General features: G+C 52.0%; 7 protein-coding genes across 7 annotated transcripts; 4 read left to right on the top strand and 3 right to left on the bottom strand.

Moving 5' to 3' along the window:
- Positions 1-2,122: 2,122 nt before the first annotated feature.
- Positions 2,123-3,463, top strand: FA10DRAFT_297777 (MFS general substrate transporter; the record flags this gene model as incomplete). Its single annotated transcript, XM_025524545.1, has 3 exons — positions 2,123-2,216; positions 2,268-2,383; positions 2,447-3,463. Coding segments are annotated over 3 exons (1,227 nt in total), but the record flags the coding sequence as incomplete, so codon positions are not given.
- A 2,594-nt stretch (positions 3,464-6,057) lies between these two features.
- On the top strand, positions 6,058-6,954 carry FA10DRAFT_269875 (NADPH-dependent FMN reductase; the record flags this gene model as incomplete). The annotated part of the gene is made up of 2 exons (XM_025522914.1): positions 6,058-6,196; positions 6,257-6,954. The coding sequence occupies exon 2, from the start codon at positions 6,365-6,367 to the stop codon at positions 6,950-6,952; it is 588 nt and encodes a 195-aa protein (XP_025373969.1). The 5' UTR covers positions 6,058-6,196; positions 6,257-6,364.
- Positions 6,955-7,968: 1,014 nt separating this feature from the next.
- FA10DRAFT_297772 (cytochrome P450) lies at positions 7,969-9,562 on the top strand (the record flags this gene model as incomplete). The annotated part of the gene is made up of 2 exons (XM_025524544.1): positions 7,969-8,718; positions 8,786-9,562. 2 exons carry the CDS (start codon positions 7,969-7,971, stop codon positions 9,527-9,529), a joined length of 1,494 nt encoding a protein of 497 aa, XP_025373968.1. The 3' UTR covers positions 9,530-9,562.
- A 245-nt stretch (positions 9,563-9,807) lies between these two features.
- FA10DRAFT_282024 (Glyoxalase/Bleomycin resistance protein/Dihydroxybiphenyl dioxygenase) lies at positions 9,808-11,228 on the bottom strand. Its single transcript, XM_025523742.1, has 4 exons — positions 10,611-11,228; positions 10,424-10,542; positions 10,274-10,362; positions 9,808-10,206 (listed from the first exon to the last, which is right to left on the bottom strand). Exons 1-4 carry the CDS (start codon positions 11,144-11,146, stop codon positions 9,934-9,936), a joined length of 1,017 nt encoding a protein of 338 aa, XP_025373967.1. The 5' UTR covers positions 11,147-11,228; the 3' UTR covers positions 9,808-9,933.
- A 2-nt stretch (positions 11,229-11,230) lies between these two features.
- FA10DRAFT_269872 (hypothetical protein) lies at positions 11,231-12,336 on the bottom strand. Its single transcript, XM_025522913.1, has one exon. The coding sequence runs from the start codon at positions 12,095-12,097 to the stop codon at positions 11,525-11,527; it is 573 nt and encodes a 190-aa protein (XP_025373966.1). The 5' UTR covers positions 12,098-12,336; the 3' UTR covers positions 11,231-11,524.
- A 161-nt stretch (positions 12,337-12,497) lies between these two features.
- On the bottom strand, positions 12,498-14,837 carry FA10DRAFT_263037 (hypothetical protein; the record flags this gene model as incomplete). The annotated part of the gene is made up of 2 exons (XM_025520170.1): positions 12,498-14,359; positions 14,429-14,837. The coding sequence occupies 2 exons, from the start codon at positions 14,835-14,837 to the stop codon at positions 12,498-12,500; spliced, it is 2,271 nt and encodes a 756-aa protein (XP_025373965.1).
- Positions 14,838-16,015: 1,178 nt separating this feature from the next.
- On the top strand, positions 16,016-17,471 carry FA10DRAFT_235188 (FAD/NAD(P)-binding domain-containing protein; the record flags this gene model as incomplete). The annotated part of the gene is made up of 4 exons (XM_025519021.1): positions 16,016-16,732; positions 16,794-17,035; positions 17,112-17,162; positions 17,219-17,471. 4 exons carry the CDS (start codon positions 16,016-16,018, stop codon positions 17,469-17,471), a joined length of 1,263 nt encoding a protein of 420 aa, XP_025373964.1.
- Between the last annotated feature and the right edge of the window lie 185 nt (positions 17,472-17,656).

Here is a 17,656-nt window from a genome sequence, read left to right as displayed (position 1 = left end):
TCTCACTGTCAAGGCAGCTGTGGAGCATTTTGAACCTGCGAACACGATCACATCAGGGAATCACTAGTAGGGCACCAAACGAGGAGTGGCAATTGGGTTCCCATGACCGGCAGCCATCCCCTTCCACACAAAAAGTTGACCGAACGAGTAGCACTTTGTAGCAGATGTCGCGATAGCACAGTTGATACTGGGATTGGAAGAGCAAGCCATGGTAACAAAGCAGCGCAATCGGATCTGATTCTCAAGACGAAAAGTCTGTCGCGGCTCTCTGTCGTTCATGAATCTATTCCGTAAAAAATAGAATATAAAATAGAATAAACTAGAGTAGAGAAGCATTGGAATTTAAAGGATCCGGTGCTATGCTGCACGTACTTGCTCTTGATCCGATAGGCCCTTATTTCCCCCCGCAAGCAGGCGAAAGTGGACCGGGAGGTGGAACACAGAGAGTAGCAAGAGAATGGCAATTTTGGACCTGCCTTCATCGATCAAGGCCCTTAGAAATCACTTACTGAGCTTGAACATTACGCTGTCTTAAAGGCGTTGAATACCAGACGATCCTCGCCATCACTTCCCCTTTTTAGAGGTCGCACACCCTCGAAAGGGCAAGCTGTGTCTGCATACATTGGATTGCCGGGAGAAACTCTTGCCATTATCTTCTGGCTCAAAGTGCTTAAAAAAACGAGAGAACCAGAAATTGGAGCGACCACCCAAACGACCTTGTGCTCATGCCTACTTGCTGAGAATTTGGTTTATCTCTTCAAAAGAAAATGAAAAAAACCTTAGGGTCCAATCGAGTTTCTTCTCCATAGAGATCCTCTTCATAGAGATCGTTCTAAGGATCTTCCGTCTCTGCTGATCAAGAAGAGGGTGGACAATCGTCCAGGATGCTTCAGCAGACGGAGCGTCCTCATTGTGGATTCGGGTTTGAGGCCCGCCTGGATCTGAGCTGACTATTTGGAATCCTGACAAGCATCTCATTCGGAGCTAAGTCTTCGCTGCACATATATTGTCATTGTTCATTGGATCCGCGCGAGACTGCGTATGTTTCCGCGACGACCTTGCGTCATCGATCCTCGCCTACAAGAATGCCTTTCGGGTTTTCGGGAATCTCTTGAGAACGTGTGGAAGAACGGACATACGGTAATTCTGTGACTTTTGCGGCACGGTCCTGCTGAGTGTTGTTAACTCCCTAGATATTGAGGCCTTGTGGTATTAGTTCTAAATGTTTCTTACTAATTGTTATTGTGGCTTGGTATCCAAAGCTGCAGAAGTTTGAAATAAGCAAATTGCTTAATAAAAAGTGTTCAAGCCTCCGCGGCCTTATCATAAACATCACCAGTCTTTTGTACGGTGTTGGAAGGGGATGATGCAACACCGAGCAACCGGTAATTGCTGCCGATCTCCGGAAGCGACCTAGCCGGAAGTTTCGATAACATCATCTTAGACCTGCGACATATGCAGAGTACGTTGAGTTCCACTTTGCCTCTTCAGATATAAATTTATCTCCGGATTTGTAGCACTGGCAACTAGGACCGATGCGAGCGGTACGACAGATCGGGGATTCCGAGCAGTGAATCCCTACAGTGCAAGGAGCTGTGAAGTACATATATTTCTCCCCCAATGTCAGTCCATCAACCAAGAAATTTCTGGCGAACAATGAAGCGTGAGGATATGTCTTCGCCCTCCAGATTTGTGTGCCGGGATGCGGGAAAGAACGACGATGTGGTTGTCGAGGTCAACGAAGACGAAAAAGTGAACACAGGATTACCATTGTGCGAGACGATGCCAGCGTCCACCAAGGTCCGAATTACCTTTGTACTCTGCTGCATGACACTCGCTCTTACGTTTGCATCAAGTGCTTATGTGAGCAGACATGTTACGCATTTGCAGTCCTCACGGTGCTCACCTTCTTCCAGACTTCTTCGCTTCAACAAATCTCAGATCATTTCAAAGCTTCCGACGAAGGTGAGTATTGTGCTCGCACTTGTACCTCCTACGTCATTGACAACCGTTCTTGCTCTCCTGTAGTTGTTCTCCTCGGCGTTGCGCTCTTTGTGTAAGGCTCAAGCGACCTTGAAAGAATCCCAGCCTTCCTTCAGCTGATGCTAGTACTGCTGAAAGACTTGGGTTTGCACTCGGACCACTTCTTTTCGGACCACTTGCTTTCCTGATTGGCGGCAGAAGCGTCTACATTGGAACGTATTTGTGCTTTACAGGTGCGGAAGTTCCCGTGTGCTCAATCGATTCTACTGATATGGTCTTCTCAGCATTTTCTTTCGGCATCTCGGAAGCTCGCAATATACAAACAGTAATCGTATGCCGCTTCTTCGCCGGCGTCATGGGAAGCTCATCTCTCAACAATACGGTTGCCACGATTGGACAGGTAAGTGCTTGAACAAGGAGGCCCTCATCTGGTAGATCTTACAAAGATTAACTTCGGAAAAAGTTTACGACGCCAACTCAATTGACTCAGTACTCAATTTGGTACGCTCTAGCGGCCTTTGGAGGCCCCGGGCTTGGTCCAGTCATTGCCGCATTCGTCGACCATCGCGCAGGATTTCGATGGAACCTTCGCATGCAGGCAATATTCGTGGCGATTTGCACGGTCGCGTGCTTTCTCTGCATCCCTCAACTGGGTACGCCTGCGTTGTGGCAAAAGAATATCGGGACGGGAGAAAGCAAGAAAAAAAGCTCCTTCATCTGGGCTACTTGCAAAAGAGCCCTTCTGGGTCCGTTCGTCTGGTTAGCAACTGGTAAGCGATCTTCACGCTGTCAAAGAACTGCATGTACTGTACTGTACATTAACAATCTCGCCCGTACAGAGCCAGTCGTCCTTGTCATCTGCATTTATCTGTCGTTGCTTTACGGCATCTTATACGGCTTCTTCGAGGTATTCCCTTACGTTTTCCGCGACATCCGTCAGTGGTCAGGAGAAAGTACTGGTCTTATTTTCATCAGCCTTCTGGTCGGCTTTTTTGCAGCCGTTGTTGTCGTTCTCGTTCCTCAACGCCTCCACGAGAAGAAAGTCTATGCTATGCAGGCCGACGGCAAGATGCCGCCAGAGACGAAATTGCAACAAATGCTCTGGGCTGGGGCGTTGCCGCCAATCGGGCTCTTTATATTCGCTTGGACAGCGCCCTTCACATCTGTCCACTGGTTCGGCGCTGCCTTTGGCATGGCCCTTTTTGCTCTTGGGATGATGGTGATATTCACTGCCCTCATTCCTTATTTGGTCGCCTATGCTGGCTCTGAGGCGCCTCTTGCCCTTGCGGCCAGCACCTTTACACGCGCTGCGTTCGGAGCAAGCTTTCCCCTCTTTTCCGTGCAAATGTACAAAGGTATGACAGTTCAAGGCGCTTCGTCAATGCTCGCTGGACTCGCTCTGCTTTTGGTCCCTCTTCCTTGGGTCTTGAAGAAGTATGGGCCAAAGCTGCGCGCAAAGAGCCGTCGAATGTCATCGTAGCCAGCGTGTTAGTTAGTACAGTACTTACAGAGTACATCTGAAAAGATTATGCGCAGAGCTTTCTGTCATCGTATATTTTGAGCACTTATATTGAGAAGAAGCAACCGTGCTACATATTTTGTTGACGACCGGGCTGCTGCTCATCATTCGGTGTCGGAGCAACGAAGGGAGACAGAAAGGTGTGCAATGGCGTGGCGCACTGGCTGTGACGAAGCCTTTCTCCTCGGTCCGGGCTGCCCCGCCAGACGGAGTCAAAGTTATGATATTAGCACTCAGAGTGTCCGAAATAGGTATTCTAAGGACGATCGGAAGACATTCCTCAGTCACACGCCTTGTTTTACGTCACGGCTTTCTACGCCTGTATAGAGAACAGCTCAGAGGCTCTAGTGTTCGAAAAGGCCGCACGAGGGTCGACCGAAGACAAAGCGTCCTTAACAACAATGGCACACAAATTCGCGAATGAGCCAGTGGTGCCAATCTCATGCGACTAATTTCGGCACAGGACACATAAAGACTGGCTCTAGGCCACTGGACGTTCCGACTTTTCCTCAACAAATCGGTCACAAGATTGCCAAATACGATATTATCGCTCAACTTCCTCTCGTAGGACCTGCCACAAACATGCTTCCATTGGTACCGACTGATGTCGAAATATCGCATCCGTTTCTGCCAAAGGTCAGCCCGACGTACTGAAACTGAGAGGATAGAGAAGCTTACCTTCGGATAAGACCTTGAGCCACTCGATGAACGATTTTGTCTCTTCCTTACCGCGTACATGTACACCTTTAATTTCTTCAAATTGTTAAGATCTCGACATCTTAGAGCATCTGTAAAGTGCTGTGCACCTGTCAGCTGACAGCGGAAATCTTATCTGTAAGAGTGCACAATCGAAATCTCGCCCAATCGGACCTCCAGCACTTTGTCTTCAAGAGGACGATAGCGCACGCATTAGCCGGTTGAATCTCATGTCGGAAAAGGAAGGACTAAGAGGTCTCGAGTCTACTCGACGAATGAGTTCAAGTTGGAAGTCTGGGTGCTCGACGTGCCCGCAGCCATTGACGGTACGTCGGCCGAGCTGGTCGGTCGAGCGTCAGCGAGACCTCGACCCGGGACGATATAAGCAAGACATGTTATTCGATAGAGACAAAAGGGGCGTTTACCATGAGAAGTAATAGGCGTCGAGGCGGCCCGAGCGCGAGAGACGCGTCGAAAGGTCTAAAATTGAAAAAGTGGAAAACGGTTGGAAACATCGGAAATTCCAACTCGGATCGCTGCTTTTGGTGAGGTCTACGCAGCCAACATCCTCTGCATGGCTCTTCACTGGCTAACTCTCCTTTCTTAGGTATGCTTTCCATACCTATAGATCTTCACGGAATAGCGCTGGCTTGTCATCGTCTGGCACAAACGCCCAAATCGTGACGTCGAGCAGAGTGCAAAAGATCGCCATGAGGTAATACACCCGGTTACACGCGAGGTGGACAGCGAAGTGCTCCCGAAAATGGCAGCGACGACAAATGCAGAGACGCACTAACGCCAAACAGGCTGACGACAGTATTCTGTGTTTCGTTCTGAGCGGAGGTGCGCTCCGGAAAGGTCACAGCGTCTGGCAAAAAAAAGCGCAGGTCCGACGCCTTGGTATACCCTCGCTATGATAAAAAAAGATTTCGTCATGTAGATTGCGTGGCCGGCGAGGAGCGACCAGAAACTGAAAAAGTTCATTCGATGAGAAGAAGGCGTCCCTCCATTCGCTCAACAGGGAGGGCAAAGGTGCTGATGGTCAAGCCGATACCAGTGGAATCTCATCTCAACAGGCCAGGCGTGGTGAGGCTATCACCGATGTTGTAAACAAGCGCGACGCTTGATCCAAAGTTGCGCGAAGCATAGCGTTGCCACCTCCCTTGATGAAGTCAAGAACATGACCGCTTCGACACAGACGGAGTTGGACGGAATCCGGAGCGCTTCGTGTATATGCCTGCTGGCAGGTAGTCTTCTACGTCCCGTGAATCCTCTTCACGGACCAGAATCAGCTGCAAAATGATTGCTGGTTATCGCCTGTAGAATGCAGAGTTCGGGTGAGGCCGCGATCATCTGATGGCACATCCTGATTGCAGAAGTGATAATTGTGCTCTTCATACAGGCATGCAAGCCATTCACCTTTCCAAATTAGCGGGAAATAAGCGGACGTAAGAGTTGCCCGCTCTTGAGAAGGAGGCAAAATACCTCAACGCAGCCAAGCGATTAGCATTCTAGATTCACAAGGTTTGCGCCTCGTCATGGGTTGAGAAATGGCGTTGCTATGTTGGGGCTGGAGGGACAGTAGAGCAAAAAATTTGCGAGAATGAATCCGCTCGATGATCGAGGACGTGCTGCCACATAGGGCCAGTCCGCACTAATGGCTCCTGCCACGGCATGCGGACATAAATACAAATTCGCACGTAAGAAATTAAATCCGTGTTTTCCACAATAATAGAGGGTGAGATGCCTTGAAGTACAGTACTATTCTGAACTTGCCGCCGGGTCTGCTGATTTTTTCGCGTGCTTCCGCGGACGGAATGCACGGGCTTCGCGACCAGTCATCAATCTCACTAGCACCGCGCGTTTGCTCCTCATGACGGATCAGCCATGCTCGTCAGCATTTTCTGTCAATATTGCAGCCAGCAGTGATAGCTGTCAGCGAACCTTCTCGCGAAGCACGGACCCTATAAAACCAGTGAAGTATGCGTTAAGTACGAAGTGAGCTGATGGCCGCGGAACGATGCTGATGATCAAAGATAGCTGACAGACGGCTGACAGAAGGAGATGATCTGCTAAGCATTGATGTGGTAGCCCATATAAAGGACGGCTGAACGGACAGCACAAGTTCACCAATCCTCCAGCACCTCGACGCGCAATATTGTTGCAATGGCCAAGAACATCGCTATTATTATTGGCTCAGTCCGCAAAACCCGCAAGGCCCATCAAGTCGCTGAGTGGGTCCACGAACAACTCACGCCGCTAGCCGAAAAGCAGGGCGCCACGCTCGAACTTGTGGATCTAGCCAAGTACGGGCTGCCTCTCCACGATGGCAACCCTGCGATCCTCATGAAGCTCAAGGAAAAGGGTGAAGATGGAGAAGGACACGAGTACCCTGATGACAAAGTCAATGCCTGGTCGCAGACTATTCGAAGCCACGACGGCTATGTGTTCGTCACGCCCGAGTACAATGGAAGCTTTCCTTCGCCGCTCAAAGCGGGACTCGACCACATCTACCACGAATTTGGGGGCAAGCCCGCCCTTGTCGTCTCCTACGGTGGCCCTGGCCGTGGCGTGTCGTCGGGACAACAGCTCGTGACGGTCCTCAAAAGACTAAAGCTCAATGTGGCCGAGCAGCAGGTAAATCTTGAAGCTGCAGCGCGTACCAACCCAAATGCGCCCGTAGACAATGAGATACGGGCCTCGTGGAGCGTCCAAGATGTCGTCACGGCTTGGGAATCTTTCAACAAGCTCTAAAGACCCTCTCATGTCTGTCTGAATAATCCATGTATAGACCTTGCACAAAAATTATCTCTTACAAATTGGCCAAGCTTATGGAGCAGGAAAATCCACAAAAAGTCAGTCCAATCTCTCTTTGGCTCGGCTCATACGCATGAGTGGAGTTCTGAAGGCCAAGCTCGTCCTTTCACCAGCACACAAATCTCAAGACGATGATGTTTGAGCGATCAAAGAAATCGATATCCGCCGATGCGGACGAGCGGCGGAGACTGTAGAAGAGAGGCCCCCAGCGAAACAGAAAAGGAAGTGGCTCGAGCAGTAGGAAGGACCCAGTCCGAGGTCTCAACTAATGCTCAGGCACTCCGTTGAGGATTCGCAGCTGATCCAGTACTTCCTCGATGATCGTACGCTCCGCCGTGGTCGCCTCTGGTGACCACGTGGTTACCGCTGCGCCCGAATTTTCAACTCAGATGTCATAAAATTATTGAGACGATGAGTTAAAAAGGTATAAACATCGTGTTGCCATCTCGTGCAAGTCGTTCACATCCATGATTGATTGTACAGTACTTCTTCTCTAGACATCATTTCCTTTACGAAATGTCACCAAGAGAGAATTCTCAATTTGCAGGACTTAGTAAACCTTCATTTGAAGAGCGTTTCATCGTGTGGATTTTCTTTGTGTCGGGCATATATATATTGAAAAGTAAATAATCCGAGCTCTAGGCGTACGACCTCGGAACCACAAGCGCTAGTGCCCGCCCGGTGGTCCGGGTACCAGTGGTGGTGGCAACCAAATTTTCATCGGTGTTAGGCAAAACAGTAAGCACTGCTATGCTCCATAGACTTGGCGCTCTTGCGCTAATCTTCGACTGGTGCAACCTTGGTGGTCAGGACGCATGTTTTGATACTGCTGTAAGTGAAATAGTTGTAGCACCAAGTGTGGGGATATTCTCATCTCACCGAAGTTACTTCATATATGACCCATGCTAGAACGTAATAGTGACCAGTGTCAATCCACCCACTTCGCAACTCCAATGTTGGACCTCATCGACGTTCTCTTTCACCAAGTCAGCTATGCCGCAATCTCTGCGGCATTCTTTGCTGCATTTGTTTTGTACCAGGTCGTCCAGACACTCTTTTTCGCCGATCTGCGCCACATCCCCGGGCCTTTGCTACACCGTGTAACGTCCTTTCCACACATCTGGCACGTAATTCGCGGCGATCGGATCCAATGGCTTGATAGGCTGCACAATCGGTATGGTGACGTGGTGCTACTAGAGCCACGATTCGTCGTTACGTGCTCGGGGCTTGGCGCCAAAACCATCTACAGCTCAAATTCGCTGATCAAGGCACCCTTCTACGACACGGTTGGCTTTGGTGCCGGGCACAAACACCTGCTTCAGCTCAAAGACGTCAAGAGTGCAGGACGCATTCGCAAGCCGCTGCTGAAGATCATGGCAAAGGACAACCTCAACAAGCTGGAGTCGCTCATCCACAGGCACTTGGATATCTTCATCAAGGGCATCGAAGGCGTGCCGGGGCAAAAAGTAGACATGCTGCTTTGGCTGCGTCTTCTTGCTTTTGACATAATCTCCGAAGCATCCTTTGGACACGACTTTGGACAGCTGGCCACAGGACAATTTGGCACGCTTACACAGACCATATTCGATTCAATGCGATTTGGCGTCCTCTCGAGCGTGATTCCGGGATTTCGCACGATTTGCCTTCTATCGCCTTTCCCCACGTTACGAAGGCTTCATAGCTCGCTGCAAAAGCTTTTGATGGTGCGTCTGGCGGTCATCAGCCCATTCATGCAGTATCTTCTCTAGCTTAAGACAATCCCCTTTGCAGCTGGGTGCTAAAGGCATCCGCACCTATGACCTCTCCGTCACGCCAGATTTTGTCATGGCGCCTCACGTCCTTGCGCCTCTTTTCTCGGATGAAGAGTCGTTGATCAAGGAAGTGTCTGCCTTCATGATTGCAGGCTCCGATACTTCTTCAACCACGCTCCTCTACCTCTTTTACGAAATTGCCCTTCGGCCACACCTGCAGCAGCAGCTCTTCGATGAGCTCTCGACTGCTACCGCAACTGGGTCCGACGAGAGAATTACTCGAGAAGACGTTGAGAAGCTGTCCCTGTTCAACGCGTGCATCAAAGAGACTCTTCGCCTTCATCCGCCCGTGCCGGGTGTTTTGCCGCGCCTGGCACCCGAGAGGGGGCTAACGCTTGGCTCACCAAAGTCGTCACTTTTTGTACCATCTGGCGTGGTCGTCTCATCGTCAGTCGCACGTACTCAAACGCACGCCGACGTCTTTGACGAACCGTATGAGTTTCGCCCCGAACGTTGGCTCAGTGACGTGACCGAGGACATGAAGCAAGCGTGGATGCCGTTCAGCCTGGGACAGCGCAACTGCGTGGGCATGAGCTTGGCGTGGTCCGAGATCTACATCGTCGCAGCCACCGTCTTGAGACGATATTGGCTGGACGTGCCTCCTGAAACGACGCCCGAATCAATGAGCATGGTCGAGGGTTTCTTTACTCTGCCTTCATCGGGAAAATGTGTTCTCGAGATTGCTCCAAGAAAGGCACAGTAGATATCGCTCACCTGTATGTATCATGTATGCGTCAAAGCGTGCAAATTATGACTGCGCCAACGTGCGGTCCAGTTGTTCTGTCAGGCGGCGAGTTGTCGACGGCAGTTGATAATGCCCTTGTATCAATTGAAATCACAATATTAACGTAAGAAAGTAGGAATTTCGACGCCCGCAACTTGCGAGAGATTCTCATGTTAGTTCCCTTCTCTCCCTCACAAATTATATCTCATCAACTGCTTCGTTACACAATCCTTTGCGCCACATTCTACACACAGACCGCTCATCAGCAAATCCGAATATTATTCTTCAAAGACACTTCGCTAACAGTGTCTTTCACGATAACGGAGATACACAAACACAGAGCTTCACTTCCACCAAGACCAAGAAGACCGTTCGGCATCCTACTACTGCAAGGATATTTCCCCACTTGACAGGAAACTCTTTCCAAAGGCGGGTCCCCAGACCGACAGCTCTTGCTCGACCGGTGCGCCTGGCGTGATCTGATGTCTTCCAACAGGCGTCGCGGCATTGACTAGATCACCGTCTGCGTAGTGCTCGAGATTGAAATTATCGGACGTTTGGTGCCAGTAGTCGAACAATTGGCTACCAAGAATATGGCGGCCGATCCCCCACGCCAGCTCGTAGCCTTTGGACTGAAGTTGCTGATGCGCTAGGAACTGGTCATTCGATTACGCCGATCTTAGCAAAGAAATTGCGAGAACAGGGAGCGGCAGATGGACGCACCTCTTGGTCAATGTCGTACACCTCGTACGCAGAGTGGTGAATGCATGGCCCATGTGCGCCAGGGGGTAGAGCTTGGAGGAACAGTGTGTCTGCCGTCGGCAGTGCAAGGTAAGAGATTGACCGTCGGACAGATTGCTCATCCACACTCACGATGGTCTGTAGATCGCGTGCCCAGATCTAGGTGCAGGAAAGCGCCGGCTTCCATCTCACCAATCTGGAGGATGTCACTTGGAGCGAAATTAAGTGTTTCGGTATAGAACTTTCGCGAGCTAATTTGACATAAGACACAACATTAGAAATCGCCAAGTAAAAAATGCGCTAGTTGATTCAGACCCACCTCGCATAGTCTGCAACTTGAAGGACGAAATGTCCCAATTTGTGCACGCGCACCACCTCTTCCCTGTTGAAGCGCTGAAAGTTGCCCGCAGCTCTTGGCTTTTCCTCTGCAGATGGGCCACCACGATTGAAGGCCTGGGTGCGCTTTCTAGGCAGCTCGACAGGGACGTATTGCTGACCCAAGATGACATCAATTTGGATGCCACTTGGATCACGCAACGAGGTTCCTCGTCCTCCGCCTGGGCTTTGTAGCTCCATGATCGGCGTCGCACCCGGCAGTTCCGATGCACGCTTTAAGCTGCTTTCGTCTTTGGCCTCGAACGCCACCCGCACAAATTCGGCCCGCTCCGTCTCTGTTTGCTCGGCGACGTAGATGAAGGGCAGCTCGCCGTAGCCTCGGAAATAGCGTCGATTGTCTACGGTGCTGACCTGCGTCATGCCAAAGTCCTCCAGGAACTGCGTCGCTTTGGCAAGATCATGGTGACGATAATGAATGTGAGCTATGCGCACCAGGTGCACTCGTCTGTCGTCTATCATTGTGGATTACGAGGTTTCTTGTCTTGCACGAAGCAGCCCACAGCTTTATATACGAAATGCAGCTGCTGTGTGCAGTTCTCGCCGTGCCAGAAAAGCATGTTTTTTTTTTTTGGTGGAAACGAATGCAAACGCCCGCCCCACCGCAAATGCGGGACGCTTGGTGGGACGCGCTAGCCAGAGCGCGCACGGATCGCCTTGAAAGCTTTTAATTGGGCTAAGTTAGTGTAAAGCTACAAGATTTGCAAGCGAGCTTTCTAGGCTGGAGCCGTAGAGGTATCGCTCCCACAATTTCACTTGTGCTGATGATCCATGGGGGAGCGCATGTCGAAGTGGGTAAAGATGTCAGTCGTGCACGAATCCCGGCCAAGAGACGGCAAATCAGGGCCCCGCAAGCCATCTTGCACCCTCTTCTTTCATCGTGCGCTCAAGGTCGCTCCCTCGTGTAGCGAAAACACGTCGCAAAGTGTAACCAGTCTTTTCCAACAAATAGGCCAATGGGCCATATTCGTAGGGATACCGCTCAAGGACTGTTGCGTCCACTTCGACGGGCCCACGCGGGAAGGTGAAGGTGCCCATGTCGTAGATGCACTGCTTCTTGACCAGCTTCCAGCATCCGTCACGCTTCTCTACCCAATCAAAGAACCGACAATGCTGGTCGCACCCGAGATGCAAATCCAGATGCTGCGCTACAATCGTGGCATTCGTCTCCACCACCGCGCGCGAGCCTCGAAATTGGATATGTGGTGTCGCGATGATATGTTTCGTGCGCGTGCTCGACTTGCCCATCTGCTTTGAGCCCTCGATGAAGTCTTGGAATCGGCCTTCGAACCAGGTGATTTCGACACGGCCGTCTGGGTGGAAAGCGTCGGCAAGTTTGTCCCACTGACCAAGATCTCGATATCTCCAGGCATTGATGAGGGACGACAGCTCGGATTTGTCTTCTAGACTCATTGCTGTGCTGAGATGGGAGATAGATGTGTAACCAGATGGGGGGAAGCGTTGGTGGAGTTGGGAGACAATGGATGTCGAGATGGGCAAAGCTCCTGCATGCGTGGGCGACAAGACTTTCAATAAACAAGCGTCCCACCGAAAGTGGCCTGCATGCCTCTTAATCCCGATCGATGTAAGCAGCGGTGCATGAGCTTACGTCACGAGCAAATTTCGTGCATGTCTTCGTTGGCTTCGTCCGGCCTCGTATGCACGATGTCTTCCCATACAAAGCAGAATCCATCACCACGGCCCGTTTTCTGCCACGACCACTGAAGTGATTGTTTTGTGGGAGAGCTTGAGAAGAAGGCCCCGTATGGATGGACTTATTGTCGTACTGTACATTGTTTGCTGACCGTTTTGCCTAGATATGCTCCTGGCAAGACTGCAGAAGATCGGTACAGTCAAGAGCGTAGCACCATTTTGGCTTGGAAGAATCAAGGAGATCAAGAATCAGCTGCAGGATCAAATGACCGTTTTCGACGAGTGCAAGGCCCTGAAAGCAGGCCTGTTTCACGTCACCGTCGTTGATCCAGCTTGCTGCGCGGTCCCCGTAAGGCGTCGATGATTGACGCTCTCCACATGTCGAACAAGGCTCCTCGCCCACGGCTACATGCTTGCTGCACAAAACCTCGAGCTCGCTGCTGCTCCCCAGATTCGCAATCTCGAACGGTGAAGTGGAAAGCGCCATGCCTTGCAGCGCTAGACAGCACAATACTACGAACATGGCGCTTTCAAAAGCGCCCTGGACGACGTAAGTCGGATACGAGGCGCTTCTGCTCAGCTGCGTAAAGCGAGCAAGAATGCAGCCTGCGTGATACAGCGCTTGTCGGACGGTGCGCGACGGAAGAAGCTCTTGACGAAAGGCCGCGATGCTCGTTCGCGCTGGATAGTCTGCATCGCCTCTGTACCGCGGCCTACTGTCCCGGACACGCTGCGGCAGCGACCGCAAAAGTGCAACGGTCCGTGAGCCGGAGAAGCTCATGTTGAGATGGATGCCGTGCCATCGCTCCGTGAGAAAGAAGCGCTTATCCGAGGAAGCCTTCGGGACGCGCTTCACAAGGTTGGCCCACCTTCGGAGTGCAACTGTTGTGCGACACGATGGACCATCCTCAGATCGGGCCAAGCTCGATGTCGAGTTGAAGTCGGACGTTTTTCCGTTGCTGTCCGTTTCGAGCCTCCACGCAACGTGAATGGCCTCTAAGAGCGTAGCTAAGATCTGTTCCGACAGTGGAATCCCTGGCCACGCCATCCTTTCGATGTGTTCCTCGAAACGGAAAAGGCCGTTGTCACACCTGTGCAGCTCCAAAAGCAATGGACCAAAGCATGGAGGGGTGCAAAGGCGTTGGAAAGAGGGAAAGAAACGCGCATAAGTGGTGAGCCAAGACTGGGCGCTCGCTGCAGCTAGGAGCTCGTCCGGCATTGGTAAGCGTGTCTGTAAGAGTACGGTGAGGGGGGAAGGCGTGCGGAACATGCTGAGGGACTGCTGACTGTCGTATGCGCAGAGGCCGATCGTAGTCCTGATGCTCTCCTCTTCCCTCTGCCACTTATGCCAGGCCTCGTCCAGACTCTCTGCACTCATCGCCAAAAGATCGTCGAGCGATGGAGGGTCTGCAGGAACGACCGAGAGCCTCTCCTCGAGCATCCTATGCGTCGAAATCCAGGCGCGTCGTCCCAACGAGTGGACCATGGCGTCGCCCGATAAGAGCACATAGGAGTGGCCGACGTAGAGGAGCGACATAAGATCGGCCACACTCGCATCGTCGAGCGAGAGGCAGGTGCCCCGCGATGAGGCTGCACGAACGGTAAAGAGCCACAGCTGGCGCCCATGATCATAAACGCGCTCGTCGGCATTCCATAGAGACCCGATGGCGATGAGGTTCATGAGCATCGACGGCCGTGACGCATAATGTCTCAGTGGCTCGCTTTTCACTGGATAGTGGGCATGGGAAAAGAAGAATCGCTGGCACAGCCAAAGGCAGGCATCGGCAAGCGCCTTGCTTGGTGCTTCCGGCGGTTTGATACGTCGAACAAGCGCGTGAATGTCGCGCTGCATCCGACTCAATATCATGTTGGGTGCTTCGTCTACCTCGCGCAGCTCCCACGGCGTGACGCACCGTGAGCTGCGTAAGGTCGGTGTTGCCCTTTCTATATCCTGCACGCTGAGCAGCGGCGCACAGATGCCGGGAGAAGATGTCTCGAGAGCGGCCATTGCTGTTGATTCGCCTGAAGGTCGTTGATAAGGTTTGTCGATTCGTTCAATTTACGCAAGCTTTCCCGAGTCTCTCGACTCACTCTGATTCGTCATTTCTAGGCCTGTGCTACCGAGATCATTGGCGCCATCGCCCAAAGAGGAGCGCAGCATGTCCCAGAAAACATTGGCGAAAACCGTTTCGCTGAGAGGATAAGTCGAGGCTGCTTCGGGCAGGTCCTGTGAGCGCGTCTCGAGCCCACTCGAGGCCTCGTGTTCAAGGTCAATTTCTAGACCGCTGACAAGTGAATGGCTCGGATGTGTGCCGCGGCTAGAGCCCACAGACTGAGATGCAGCTGAAGCGGAAGCCCAAGAAGGGGTTGCGCAGGGATCGTCGACTTCGTGATGCCTCTGCTCCGTGATGAACGATCTGTGATTGTTAGTCGTCGGTTCATTCGTGTGCGCCTCGTTTTCGTCAACTAAGGATCTTGCTGCGTTATCGGCTCCTGCCATCTCGGCCTGCATATGCCATCGTGTGATATGCCGGTTGCGGCTGTCAGCGCGTGCGAACGCCTTTCCGCAGTACGCACAGAGGAAGGCTCGCTCCTGCGTGTGAGTACGCCGATGTCGCTCAAGGTGCGCCCGCTTGAGACTAGCGTAGCTGCATCCTCGCTCGTCGCATGCAAACTTGCACTTATCCAAACCCATCCTCATCTGCGAAGTCGCCCATCTGTAGGCACCCTTCTCAGATCGGATCGTAGTGGTGGAGCGGTGGAAGGGGATGGGCAACGAATACTATGCGGGGTAATGTGGAACCGATCTCTAATTGTCACAGTGCTGTTCCTAGCTGCTTTCGTTCTAAAAGCGTATTAGTAAAAAAAAATGAAACTGTTTCTACTTCTGTCGAATCTTCACTCTTTTTATTGTTTGTAGGAGATATAAGCCCTAGCATCAGTCCACGCTTGCTTCGACCGAGCTGGAGAGGTATAGCTTGGCACAGCTTTTCCTCTCTCTGTGTAAAGATTGCCGAAAAGGCAAGGACACGTGCAAAAGCATAACCAGAGAATTTGCCACTTTGCTTTCCACATCTGCAGCACTTCAGCATCGGCGTGTTCAACGGCGGCTAGATCGCGCGAGAGAGCGCAGCGATTTCTCGCTCGCTATGCATCGCTATGTGGACGTTGTTGCCTTCGCCACGTTGTCCTGACGCTATGAGACGTTACGTCATATATCACGCAGCGAGGGGCTATCCGTGCCGGACACGATTTGCCCTGGTTGAAGAGAGCTCTTTCGTCCTCCGAATGTTGGGCGCAAGAGCAGCTGCAACGGGGGAAAAGGACCACCGCGTGAGGTCTTGTGGTGGTACTGTCTGACACAATTTTCGGAACTGTCAATCTAATCGGTGTATAGTAGTAGTAAGCTTAAACAGGGGACACAGACGCATTTCCCCACTCCGACACTCAATGAGCTAAAAGTAAATAGACAAATAGATAAAATCTCCCTAGCAGAACGCGCACGCTCTTGATTAACAAGCGGTACCACCATCGGACGCGATGGTGGTACTCCGAAATCTCGCCCTTGGGATCTCTCCATCGCTTGACCTCGAGATAAAGGCCTTGCAACCCCCCTCGTTGCTCCTTCTCTTGCACAGTTCCAGCCCAGTGTCCATACTGATCGAGACTGCCGTTGCGATGAGCTTGCCAAATGGGCGCACAGCTCACGAGAATGACAACGCAAGCGAAGTCACCGCAAGGTTTTCTGGGACGACAAAAGGCATTCATGGAGGCCGACGAGAAGCAAAGTTGAAGCGGGAGTGCGATATTTGCATTGTGGGAGCTGGCATAGTGGGCATGGTCGCCGCTCTTCTCCTTCGCAAGCAGGGCATCCTCGTTCACATCTACGAGCGGCAAGCTTCTGTATATCCCTTACCTCGAGCAGTGGCGCTCGCCGACGATTCTATTCGTCTCTTACTTGCAGCCGGTCTTGGTGTCGAAGTGCAACGCCACGTACTTAAGCATCATTCGCAGGAGGACTTTATCTGGCGAGACAAGCAGCAAAATCCACTTGTCCGACTGAACATGGCTCAGCCTGGTCCGACCGGTCTGCCCAACGCCAGTCTTTTTAGCCAGCCGAACCTGGAAGCTGCTATCGCACTGTATTGCGAGCACGCAGGTGTGCCCATCTATCGAGGCTGGGAGTTTCAGGACGCCGTCCAGGAAGTAGATGGCCGCATGACGATTTTCTTTACCCGCTACAAGACGGAGAAGCAAATTTGCTACAACGCCGGCGTGCAGGTCCACTCCAATTTTCTCGTCGCCGCAGACGGCGCGAATAGCTCGGTCCGCGAGCACTTTGGAATTGATCGTGAAGACTACGGATTGCGATCCGACTGGCTCATCCTCGACACGGTACGTATCTTGGCAGTGTGAATGTCGGCTTCCCTGACCCTGCCCCTCTACCCTGGTGCAGCTTCCGTCCAAGACAGCCGGAAGCGATTGGCCATGGTCACAAATCTGCGATCCAGAGCGCCCAACGACAGTGATTGGTGGCGGCGGCGATCGCCACCGGTGGGAGTTCATGCGCCTTCCGCACGAGACTACGTCGGAGCTCACAAGCCACAAAAATGTGTGGGCTTCTCTTGCACCATATGGCCTTGATGAAACCAACTGCGAGATCGAGAGAGCAGTGGTATACACGTTTCGAAGCCTCAAGTGAGTTGCATTCGCTGAAGCTCTTCTCGTTCTCGATGGCGCACTGACCGTCTCGGTCTCCAACATGTGACAACAGCGCACGTACATATTCTACCGCGAGGAACTCTGTTTTCTTGATTGGAGACTCGTCAGTTTTTGAAAATGCCCTCACTGCACCTAGCACGAGCTGAAAGTTCATTGCAGAGCTCATCAGATGCCTCCGTTCATCGGGCAAGGACTCAATTCAGGCATTCGCGACGCTGGAGCGCTGGCATGGCGCCTTATTGCGCACTTGCGCGGATGCCAATCTACCGACCTGCTCGCCTCCTACACGGTTGAGCGCAGACACCATGTGGAACAAATGATTAAGAAAGCCATCGAGCTCGGTCAGCCAATCTGTGAGACCGACGCCGGCATCAGCGAGAAAATGGTGCGTTCGAACGAGGAGGGCTTGTGAGGCTGGACGAATTTATTGACAACCTTACCACAGAACAAGGCCATGAAGGAGGCCTACAAGTCGAAACAGGGAGCGTCGGAACCACTCATGTCCTTTCCACTGAGCGGTGACGGCTTTTTCGATCGTTCACGACACGGAAGCTGTCCGGAGCTTCGACGAGGAGCCCAAAAGGTGCAATTGAGCGG

This window comes from Acaromyces ingoldii (assembly GCF_003144295.1).
Source record: "Acaromyces ingoldii strain MCA 4198 unplaced genomic scaffold FA10scaffold_9, whole genome shotgun sequence".
NCBI classification, from domain to species: Eukaryota; Fungi; Basidiomycota; class Exobasidiomycetes; order Exobasidiales; family Cryptobasidiaceae; genus Acaromyces; species Acaromyces ingoldii.
The sequence above is the reverse complement of the archived record's forward strand: the minus strand, read 5'-3'. Positions and strand labels throughout refer to the sequence as shown.

What these genes read in the sequence shown, in the direction of transcription:
- FA10DRAFT_282024 (XM_025523742.1), bottom strand. Translation starts at nt 11,146, where the DNA reads ATGATAGACGACAGACGAGTGCACCTGGTGCGCATAGCTCACATTCAT. An exon ending in CACGCGATCTACAGACCATC is followed by an intron (nt 10,363 to 10,423) that starts GTGAGTGTGGAT and finishes TGCCGACGGCAG; the next exon opens with ACACACTGTTCCTCCAAGCT. An exon ending in TGTACGACATTGACCAAGAG is followed by an intron (nt 10,207 to 10,273) that starts GTGCGTCCATCT and finishes TCGAATGACCAG; the next exon opens with TTCCTAGCGCATCAGCAACT.
- FA10DRAFT_269872 (XM_025522913.1), bottom strand. Translation starts at nt 12,097, where the DNA reads ATGAGTCTAGAAGACAAATCCGAGCTGTCGTCCCTCATCAATGCCTGG.